Genomic DNA, 11751 nt, shown 5'->3' with positions numbered 1-11751 from the left:
CTGAACGTACTGCTTTTTGTTCTATCCAATTATTGCCCAAGGTTAAGTTTTGTGGGAAGATGAAGAATGCATTAGTGGGACCAACACCTTCGACCTGTCCGCAAGAACCCCTGTTAAGTTTTGTAACCCTCCTGCCTCACCCGGCGGCGGCTTCCCGCAGACGCTTCTTCTATGGCCGGCAGGGGGCGCCGCGGCCGTCCCGGCCCCGCCGGATGCTAATGAGCCTGGAGGCCCCGCCCCCTGCCGGAAGTGGCTGCGGCGGGAGGCGGGGCCCGCTCGCTCGGTCCTTCTGCCGTGCGGGAGCCATGGCGGCCTCTGAGGCGGCGGCGGCGGGGTCCGCGGCTCTGGCTTCGGGCGCCCCGACCGTCCCGACGGCCGCGAGGGGAGCCGCCGCCGCCGCCTCGGGCCCGTGGGGGCCCCCCGGACGCCTGAGGGGCAGCCGGCCGCGGCCCGCGGCGGCAAGGCAGCAGCCCGCGGGTCCGGCGCCTCCGGCCCGGGAGCTGATCCAGCCGTCGGTGAGCGAGCTGTCCCGGGCCGTGCGGACCAACATCCTGTGCACCGTGCGCGGCTGCGGCAAAATCCTGCCGAACAGCCCGGCGCTCAACATGCACCTGGTCAAGAGCCACCGCCTGCAGGTGAGCCCGCCGCGGAACGGCGCCTCCCCGGGCCTGGCGCTGGGGGGCTCGGGCGCGGGCTGGGGCGTGCGGGGCGGCGCGGCCGGGATTGCGCCGTGTGTGTGCAGCCTCGCCGGCCGGCGTCCAACCACAAAACGGGCCAAACCGGCCAGGGAGTCCCGGCGGGGCAGAGTGGGAGCTAGCACGCAGGAACGCGCAGTAGGAAAACACTGTGTCATGCCACTCGCTGTCGGGCTCGGACGAGCCAGGACTGCTGGCTCCTGGCTTCGCGGCCCGGGCATTCGACACACGGACCTTGGTAGTTCCAGCAACTTCGTGAGGTCCGTCTCATCATCCTCCTCACGCTGCTGATGAGAAGCCGGTTGCGCAGCCGGACTAGAGCTGGGATTTAAACCTGGTCTAAAGCCCGAGGGCTTTCCACCACACCCACAATACCTCCTTGAGGCCTTTAGGTTCTGCCCGGTTTTTAAAAGGGAGCTGCAGATTTGCCTCGAAGCACCTTCAGTTACACGTTTTCACAGTATTGATAGACTCGGGTTTGCTCAGGAATGAGACGTAAGGGAAATTTCTCCAGGTCTTCTTTTAAAAGGCAACCCGTATGTTAACATGACGGTAGTGTGAACGTCCCTTCCACCCTCTGTAAAATGGGGCAGTGATTTTTAACCTTTAGTGCACGTCTGTGGAAAGCTCACTGAAAATCCAGATGTCCGGCCCCACCCTAGACCTGTTAAGTTACAATTTCCCAGTCATTACAATAGGAAGTTTCCTTCCACTTCTTACTCACTTCTCTCTGTGTCAACAGTGACATAATTCCAAAGCATGATACTCAAAGCAGTTTTGTGAATGTAGCTTTTGATGGTCTGAATTGATTCAGGAATAAGTTTGAAATACCTAGCGTGTTGCATGTTCTGTCTGCCCTTCAGGTAAATCCTCCTTGGAGACTTCCTTAGAATCAGGCTTCTGATAAGAATTTAATTTACCAGGAGGTTCTAGGTTATAGGAGGACAGACATGTTGCCCAAGAGAGGGAATCCCCCTCGCGCACCAGCTGAACAGATGCAACATCGTTCCCCTGTGAAGATGAGGGAGTCCAGTCAGGAAATGTGCTGAGGAGGGCCCTGCAGGTGGGGCTGCAGTTTTCCTCAGAACAGATTCTGTTTCTTCCAGGACCCAAGTGCGGTAACTCTTCAGTGGTCTTCGGGAATGAATGGTCTTCGATCTTGTGTTTTCTCTCTCATACTAAATTTTAACGAAATCCTTCCTTTTCTTTATATTTTAATTTCAGTGGGTGAACTACATGGTTTGTAGGAATTCTACATCCCTTGGTTCTCTCAACTTGTATACAACGGCCATCACCCACTTTTAGTATCATGTCCTCCCTGAGAAACAACCAGGACACTCTACATCTCTGAGCACAAGAGAAGCTGCCAGTCTGACCAGGACTGTATTGGCCCAAAGATCACTCTAACAAGCGCTTTGTAACAGTTTTAGTGTCCTTTTCTCTGGAATTGCTATCTGGAGCGCTCTCGCTCTCAAGACTTTGTGAAGCATCTGTTCAGCGCAAAGATACCATTTACTCTTCAGGACTAGTGTGTTGGCATATAATAGGTTTATTTCTAATTATGTCTTTTAAAATATGTTAAGTTTACGAATATCTGAAGATACCCATACATATACGAAATATACAAACACATGCAATATACAGTGCACATACAAAATATAAAATATAATAGGCTTACGAAGGAGGAGGAGTTGAAGCAAATACAAATTTTGATGATCAAATCTTTACTGGACTTTTCAAAGCAGCGGTATCCTCCCTTGCTTAGAACCTGTGTGAAGTCATTCTCCCATTTCTAAGCCGGTTTTCAGACACTGATCTCTTGTCTGAAGACAGCACAGTGCACTCAAGATCCCCTTCTGAACTAAAAATGCTGAAGGGAAAAGTGGGCTCTCCTGATTTTCCTTCGTAGATCACTAGGGAGACCTGTTTCAGGAGGAATTAAAGAAATCTCACCCAGAACCATCATTGTTTTTGGTTTTTTTTCTTGTCAAAGAGGCTCACTTTCCTGCCTTGTTTTGGCTTTCTAACCACAGCACCCAGCCCCCCCGAGCATCTGCTGTATTGGAGGAAAGGGGTTCATTTTCTTTCATGAGCATGACCTATGTGACAAAATAGCCATACCAGTGTGATGAATCTCTACTCTCCGTCTGCATTCTGAGGAGAAGGCTCTTGAGTTCAAACATTACTCTTGACACTTGTTTTCAAAGTATTAGAAGGAGGGAAGGAGAAGGAGGAGGCCTGGGGACGAGAGCTGACTGGGAGCTCTTGTGGTTTTGAAAGCTGTTTGGAGAGAATCCAGTATCAATCCAGTGCCTGCCTACTTTCTGCCCTGAAGGTGGTCTGAGTATAGCTGCTTGGCAGATTTGCATAATATTCAGTGGGAATTTTTCCTACTGGTTCTCTTGGTTACAGCTACTTGCAAAATTTTAGTTTCTTTCCTAGTTTTTATTTTTTCTAGGTTATGATAATCTTTTTATCCCCTTCCCCATTAGTTGCTATATGGTCCTTATTTTATTCTAGACTTTCTTCACAAGGTACCCTGCCCACAAACAAATACTCCCTTCTTAATGTAAATAATTAACAAACCCTTCTAAAGGATGGTGGGTAAGAATGGGGATTGAATTGTAAGGTGTAAGGGCATGCTGCCATTTGGTTTTATGCGGGTTCTTATATTTCATCTCCTGTTAGGAAGTTGGAAATGCCCTGTCTATCCTTGCCTACAGGGGGATCCCTGGGGAAATGAAAGCTGGGGATTAAGAGAAAGGAAGAGTAGGAGTAAATGGACATTTCTCAGAGATTCTTTTATTCCTTGTTTGAAAGCAGTGAAGGGGACAGGAGGGCCCTTAAAGAACCTCTTACCCAGCAGCATTTATGTTTTTAAAACCTGGCTTAAAGGATTTTGTATTATGTTCAGTCTGGGGTTTGCTTTTAATGATGAGCAAGGAAGTTGTTTTGTTGTTGTTGTTGTTTAAGAAAAAACAAAAACAAAGGGACGCCTGGGGGGCTCAGTTAAGCGTCTGCCTTCTGCTCAGGTCATGATCCCAGGGTCCTGGGATCAAGTCCCGCATCGGGCTCCTTGCTCAGCAGGGAGCCTGCTTCTCCCTCTTCTGCTCCTCTTGCTTGTGCTCTCTCTCGCTATGTCAAATAAATAAATAAAATCTTTAAAAAAAAAAAAAAAAGGAAAAGAAAGGTTCCAAGTCACTCTATAGGCCATATTGTACAAAGACCTCCAATTTTAAATTTACAATGAGAAGACAACAGAGCGAGCTGATTTTCTTCTTGGATGCTTTCTGTGAAGGCAGTCAGGTGCTGGTGTAGTTATAATGCCTTTTATTCACCCCCACTATTCTTAAAATCCTTCCCTTTTACCCTTTCTCCTTAAAGTGTGTCCTTACTCCTGCTTTTCTCTTCTGTATGTTTACTTTTTTCCATCTTTTTTTATTGTTTCCTCTCAGATTTTTTTTTCCAAATTCTTTTACTTAAAATGTTTCGTAAATATTTTTGAAATGTGTTTTACTTTAAAATGTTTTGTATGTAACGTACCCAAAAAAGGAATGCAAAACATGAAGTATTTTTTGTGTTCTCTTTTTAGTCATGCATACAAAAGATAAAGTATGAAAAGTCTGGTGAATTTTGTTTTTGAACATATATAGAGGATGCCAGAATAGAACATGACTTTCTCACTGCGGTTCATGTGGTATTGTGCCATCCCCATTTCTTATCTCCCCCATCCTCATCTCAGCCATCCTATCTTTTGAGTTTGTTGTCTCAGGACAGGAAGGCCGTGGAACTGGGATGGGGAGATGGTGATGGGGACGGTGAGGAGTTGGCCCTCAGAAAGCAGGAAAGTGAACACTCTCAGGTTGTTGCCATGCCTATAATAAAGGCCACAGGGGGATTGTTGATGTCCTTTACGGCTGTCTTTAGTGGTACATCCTGGTGCATGATAGAGTTTTGGCTTAGATGGCCACATGAACATGTTCAGTATAATGCTCCCAGTTTTTTTTTTTTTTGAACATTTATTCTGTCCAAACATTCCCAAATACAAGAGAAGATACAAATACATTCCTCTCCTTGAAAAGGTTTGGGGATTTTAAGTAGTTCCATTAGACAAAAGGGGTAAGTAACAGAAGAGAAAGACAATTCAAAGCTATATATATATAGTAAGGGACTTGAATGTCTCAAGCTAGAGAAATTTGGACTCGGGTAGATTTGGGATGCCACTAAAAATGTTTGAGTGAGGTAATGACATGATGAGAGCTATACTTTAGAAAAAGGAATCTGGCAAAGTGAATGAAAAAGAGATTGAAGTTCTAGAAATGAGTTAAGAGGTTAATGATAAAAGTCCAGAGTCAGGATGACTTGAACTAATGATGTAACAGTGAGAAAGGAAAGGTGAGGGAGGTGGTAGAAGACACATAAAGAGAAGTGAATAATTGCCAAAACTCGGAAGCCAGCAAGATGTTCACCAGTAGGTGAATGGATAGATGAACTGTGGTACCTCCAGAGAATGGCATATTACTCAGCACTAAAAAGAAATGAGCTATCAAGCCATGAAATGACATGGAGGAAATTTAGGTCGGGTGTATACTCAATCAAAGAAGCCAATCTGGACATTCTGGAAAAGGCAAAAAAGATTAGTGAGTTTAAGGGAAAGAATGTTAGGAATAGGTGTAGCACAGAGGATTTTTAGGGCAGTGAAAATACTGTGTGATAGCATAACAGTGGATATGTGCCATTACACATTTGTCAAAAGCCATAGAATGTACAACAGCAACAGTGAACCCTAATATGAGACTTTTGGTTACAATGATGTGCCAGTGCGGGTTCATTGATTGTAACAAACGTACCACTCTGGTGGGGGTAATTGTTAATAGTGGAACAGGCTGTTCATGTTTGGGGAAGGAGAGATATATGAGAACTCTCAGTGCTTTCTACTTAATTTTGCCGTGAACCTAAAACATCTCGGAAAAAAAAAAGTTCATTAACTTTTAAAAAGTGAAGTGAACAGGTATTTGAGAACATGATTGGGAGTTTAAAAAGGGATAATAAAAGGCATGCTAAGGCACCTGGGTGGCTCAGTTGGCTAAGTGTCTGCCTTTGAATCACGGGCTCGTGATCCCGGGGTCCTGGGATCGAGTCCCACGTCTGGCTCCCTGCTCTGCGGGGATCCTGCTTCTCCCTCTGCCTCTCTCTCTCTTTCTCTCATGAATAAACAAATAACATCTTTAAAAATAAATAAAAATTAAAAATTAAAAAAATAAATAAAAGGCATGCTAAGCAGAGTTGAGAGGGTATTAGAAGTGAGCATGAATTTTGTAGTGAACTTGTAGGAAGTTTTGTGGAACATTTGAACAGCCTGGAACATAGAAAAGGGCCATCTCCCTGGCATATCACTAAGAGGAATTTGATAATTATTAGGTGAATGAAGTGATTTCTGAGTCTTCCTTAATATTCTACCCACATTTCATTTTCTCTTGCTGATAACACTAGATGGAAAAATAATAAGTTAACTGAAAGTATTTCATTAAAAAAACGAACAAACAAACGCTAGATGAATTGGTGAATAGGATGAGTTTGGTGATAGGAGACCACGTCACTTGTCATTAAAGCTAGCAGCTGCCAGTGTTTTAACAGAAGGGCCTTTCAGTCCAACTTCCACAAGGACAGTATTTAATGTAAAGTACTGGTTTAGATTAGATCATTGGCGTAAAGTTGGTTGGCAAAAAGCAAAAGAAGAAACAAAACTCTCCACAGCAAATAAGTCAGCAATAATAACTGAGTGATTATGTGATAAGCACTGTTCCAAACCCTGTACATTATTGACTAAATCCCCACAACAGCCCTGAAGTAGATCCTGTTTTGCCTACTTTATAGATAACGAAACCAAGATAGTTCACAAGAAAGTGGCAAGGTAGAGAATTCAAACTATGGCAGTCCACATTCCAGAACCCAAGGGTTTAACCACTATACGAGATGTTCCAAAGCTAGACTGTCCTTTGGGATCATCTGGGGAGATTGAACAACCAAATATGGATCCCTAGTCCCCACCCCAAACTAATGATATCAAAATACCTGGAGTTGGAACCAGACATTTTTTTTTTAGTGTCTCATGTGATTTTTCACAGGCCCCAGGGTTGAAAACCAGGACTGCCTTTCAAAAAATGCTCTACAGGGGCGCCTGGGTGGCTCAGTTGTTAAGCGTCTGCCTTTGGCTCAGGTCATGATCCCAGGGTCCTGGGATCCAGCCCCGCATTGGGCTCCCTGCTCGGCGGGGGGCCTGCTTCTCCCTCTCCCCCTCCCCCTGCTTGTGTTCCCTTTCTTGCTGTGTCTCTCTCTGTCAAATAAATAAATAAAATCTTTAAAAAAAAAAACTCTACATTTAGCAGGCAATTGCTCTCTTCTTTAAACATTAAGACAATACCAAGAGGTGTACAAAATAGTTTCTGCCCTTAAGAAATTTAGTTGGAGAGGGCGCCTGGGTGGCTCAGTTGGTTAAGCGACTGCCTTCGGCTCAGGTCATGATCCTGGAGTCCCGGGATCGAGTCCCGCATTGGGCTCCCTGCTCAGCAGGGAGTCTGCTTCTCCCTCTGACCCTCCCCCCTCTCATGCTCTCTCTCTCTATCTCATTCTCTCTCTCAAATAAATAAATAAAATCTTTAAAAAAAAAAAAAAAAAGAAATTTAGTTGGAGAGACAGGAACTCTAGAAAAAAATGGTAATATTTAAAATAGCTTAAGTTTTATTATCTTGGAATTCAAACAGGAAATAGATCTCTACATCTGGGTGGTGGTAAGCAGAACAAGGGAGTGTTTATTGAGAATATGATCTGGGCTCGCTTTATGCTAATCCAATACAAGATAATCCTGAGAGTTAACTATTGTATCTGTCTCAGAAATGAATAAACTGGCTCAGAGAGGTTAAGGCCACACCCCTAATTGGTGGTAGAGGTGGTGTATAGGTCTTTCAGCCCAAGTGCTTCTTCCGCCATCGCAGTCTGCCTTAAGAGAGCCAGGAGAATGTAGGACAAATTGAGCCTTCATAGATGGTGCAACTGGAAGTGGGAAGAATGTGAGGCTAAGTAGGATGGTGTATGAAAAGGGAACAGAAAAATATACGGTTATAATGGGAGATTGGAGGCATAACACGCCGTTAGGTGATACATACAAATAAGTTTTCAGAATGTCAAATTTGGTAGAATATTAGAAGAGGAAGGAAAATTATGTAAGAGACCACTTAAATAACCCAAATGAATATGAATATCTAAACAGTAGGATTGTAAAAGGATAGACCAGTGTGGAAGACATGGAGGGCTAATTGAATTTGATATGGAAAGATAAATTGTGCTGTGTAAAAATAAAACAAGAACAGCTTCTTTTCCCCTCTAAATGAATGGACACAGACTCAACAAGATCAACATGTTCCTCTCAAGATCCACTGGGAAGGCAGAGGGAAGGAGTCTTAGCCACATGACCATTCATTTCTCACTTCTCCAGAAACATTAATGGTAGAGAAGGAAGTGGACATGTTCCAACAGTAATGAATCCTTTCTCATCAGAACACTAGATGCTGTGGCCTGCATGAACAGGGACTTCTACTCCCTCCACTTTGACCTCAGGCTGTACTTTCTAACTGATTACATTCTTCTTTCCAGCTTATCTCTTGACTCAGGCAAAAGACCCAGGGGGCAAAGCATCCCTTGATGCGGACCCAAAACTATTCTCTCAAGCAATAGGGACTGCCTTTACACCAGCAAGACCCCGCGTGGTTAACCCCAAGACAGCGACTGACCTGACCTTTACTGCCTGCCTGCACATACCCACCGACCTTTGTCCCACATTTTCCTTACATAAACCTGAAAGTATTTTCAGCACTTTGGAGATAGTCTTTGAGATGTGAGTCCACTGTCTTCCCGGTGCTGGACTCACTGAAATAAATCCCTTTCTTGTTTCCCCACCACTTGTCTCACTGCCTTTGTGTCAGCGGTGAGTGGCCAGACTTGGTCTGTTTTGGGACCCCCGGAGCCAGGTGCTCTTTTACCCTTGAGCCCTGGTTACATGAGGACATGTCCAGTTGTTTCCAGTGACCTGTCGAGAGGTCCATCTCCACCCCTCCACCCCCGCCACCACTACTACCTTCCTTTAGGTCCAGACAGGAATTATACTGGAGGTCATAGGTGTCTCACACCTGCAGTATGTGAGCTCATCGAGGGCACCAAGACAGAGCACTTCAAGCTAAGTTAAGTCACCAGTTATTTTAAACTCCCAGCCAAAAATTCAGTCACATACTTAATAACAAAGGATGATGAGGATTATATGAGTTAATATATATAAATGCCTGACACAGTAATAAAAGCTATATACGTACTGGTTACTATAATGATTATTAAATTTCAAACACAGCATGGTGACTCTATTCAAGTTGCTGTATAAAAAGTTGTGTCGACTAGCTTCAGCTACTTTAGGGGTTTAAGGATCAGAGACAGTCATGATGCTAGGAGGAAGGCCTAGACCATAGTCAAAGGAGGTTTTTTTCAGGGAGGGTGGGATGAAAGGGAAGGGAAGAATTAGGGTGGTACCAAAGTCTTGAGCCTGAGAAACTGTGAGTATACCACTTACAAACAGAGAAAGCTGGCTTTAAGGACAGAGATTTTAAGTTTAGAAGGAGGAGTTTTAAAGGAATGGATAGAAGATTTTTTAGCAACATGGGGGGTTTTTTTTGTTTTGAAAAATTTTTACAGTATTGAGCTATAATTTAGCTCACCATAACATTTACCCATTTTAAGTGAATAATTTAATTATTTAGTAGATTCACATAGTTGTGCCACCAGCACCACAATCTAATTTTAGAACATTTTTATCTCCCTTAAAAGATCCCTTGTGCCCATCTTTAGTCATTCCTTGTTTCTGGTCCCAGCCAGTTCCATTGGGTTTTTGTTTGTTTGTTTGTTTGTTTGTTTAATAATTATTTAAAGTAATTTTTTCTTTTGCAGGATGGTATAGTAAATCCAACAATAAGAAAAGATTTGAAAACTGTACCGAAATTCTACTGTTGTCCAATTGAAGGATGCCCTAGAGGCCCTGACAGACCATTTTCTCAATTTTCTCTCGTAAAACAGGTATTTTATTTGTCTTAAGTATACTTCTCTGAGGATGAAATGCAGGTGATATAAACCTAACGTGCATTCTGTCACTCGCCAAACGTAACTGGAGAACTCTCCAAGAAAGCTGCCTGTGAGAATAGCCACCGAGGAGTCTCCCTGTTGGGGGAAGACGTGAATGGAGTGTAACCAGAGTGAAGGAGACGTGGCTTGTTCTGGAGGAGGAGATGTCCAGAAGAGGGTTTAGAGAGAAAGACAAGAAGAGCGGTTCAGCAGCAAATGAGAAATGTGTACTCCAGATCTCTTGCGTGACTCTGTGTGCCTCCTAGGTCAGAGGAGCAAAGCACAAAGGAAAAGTTCTCCTAAGGAAGGACAAAGCTTCTGAAGTCAGGAAGAGTTCCAGAAGTAGCTGCCTTAGGAGTAGGGAGGGGCCCAGTGAGTGGGGAAAGAGGTCAGGTAGGACTGGCAGAGACCGGCAGCTGAAATACTTCCCAGACGGTTGGCTGGAGGGGTCCTGAGAAAAGCAGGAAGGACTTTTTCCTGCCTGCGGCACTCATTTATAAAACCTAAATGGCAGGTACTATGAACTGCTTCCAAAGAGGGTCCTCACTTTTCCCAAAGCAGCAGTGACAGGGAGAAGGGGCATGTGATAAACTGCAGTTTGCCTGCTTTTCCTTCTTTTGATGTAGACTGCTCTAGTTTGTCATGCAAAGTCATTGTTAATGCAGGTACGGGGATGGTTTTTGAAATGTTTTGAGCAGATGCGGTTTTCCACTTTCGTCCCTTCTATGTTCTTCCTAGCACTTTATGAAGATGCATGCTGAAAAGAAGCATAAGTGCAGTAAGTGCAGCAATTCCTATGGCACGGAGTGGGACTTGAAAAGGCATGCCGAGGACTGCGGCAAGACCTTCCAGTGCACGTGCGGCTGCCCCTACGCCAGCAGAACTGCATTACAGTCCCACGTCTACCGCACTGGCCATGAGATCCCGGCAGAGCACAGGTAAAGGGGAAGAAGCGGTGGCCCAGGAGTCGGTCGCTGTGGGAAGAATTTCAAATGAAACTTTTGGAAAGCCGTTAGTGCAGAGAGAAAGGAGGAATAACAGAGAAAAAACATGACGTGGAAGAGGGGAGCTTTCGGAAAAGCGAGCAGTACTAGCAAAGGATCCACATCTGTCTAACCCAGTTGTTCTTCCTTATTTCTTCCCAATTGAAAATCCCAACTTCCAGCATTTTCCATCAGAGGGATGTTAGATTGTTGAAGAGTTAAGTTTTATCGTGAAACTGTACCTCATCTTAAAGGTCAAATTTATATTTGGAGTAATAGCTTCCTACTTTAGGAATGGTAAAAGTTGCATTAAATAATCTGTTCACTTCCTCGTGCTTACAGAGCTGAGTGCTAGAGTACTTAGAGGTATGCCCCCAAAAAAGATGTGCTTCCTCCTTTCCTAGTCACATGTTCCTGCACTTCTGCCCACCATATAGTAGGCCCAGTTCTCAGAGGGGCACAGAAGGATTGATCTCTCCTCACCTGGTGGATTCTGACCTCTACTCTAGGTGTGGGGAGCAGCATTCGTAAGTAATTGAAGAGACCGCACCAGGGTAGAAGAAAGCTGCGGCCTAAACTCGTTTTTCTCTATTTACTCTGTCCTTGGTTTCAGGGATCCACCTAGTAAGAAAAGGAAAATGGAGAGCTGCCTGCCCAGCCAGAAGTTGTCCGGTAAGCCCACTGAGTCCTTGAGCACCCAACCAGTTCCAAGACCAGACACTCAAGAACTGGAAACTTCAGATATAAAGCTGGTCGCTTCTTTTGAAGACTCTTGCAGCTCTAATGCCGGAAAGCAGACTCTTACAACACCTCCGAGATACCCTCAGAAGTTGCTTTTACCCAAGCCCAAAGTGGCTCTGGTGAAACTTCCTGTTATGCAGTTTTCTCCCATGCCTGTCTTTGTGCCTACC

The 11751-nt window shown here is 44.6% G+C and overlaps 1 protein-coding gene across 1 annotated transcript; it reads left to right on the top strand.

The window, feature by feature from the left end:
• Positions 1-300: 300 nt before the first annotated feature.
• On the top strand, positions 301-11745 carry ATMIN (ATM interactor; the record flags this gene model as incomplete). Its single annotated transcript, XM_081806328.1, has 4 exons — positions 301-635; positions 9687-9812; positions 10596-10795; positions 11454-11745. Coding segments are annotated over exons 1-4 (948 nt in total), but the record flags the coding sequence as incomplete, so codon positions are not given.
• Between the last annotated feature and the right edge of the window lie 6 nt (positions 11746-11751).

The sequence above is a fragment of the Leptonychotes weddellii genome, chromosome 16, assembly GCF_054177405.1.
Source record: "Leptonychotes weddellii isolate Sample4059 chromosome 16, ASM5417740v2, whole genome shotgun sequence".
In the NCBI taxonomy this organism is placed as follows: domain Eukaryota; kingdom Metazoa; phylum Chordata; class Mammalia; order Carnivora; family Phocidae; genus Leptonychotes; species Leptonychotes weddellii.
The sequence above is the reverse complement of the archived record's forward strand: the minus strand, read 5'-3'. Positions and strand labels throughout refer to the sequence as shown.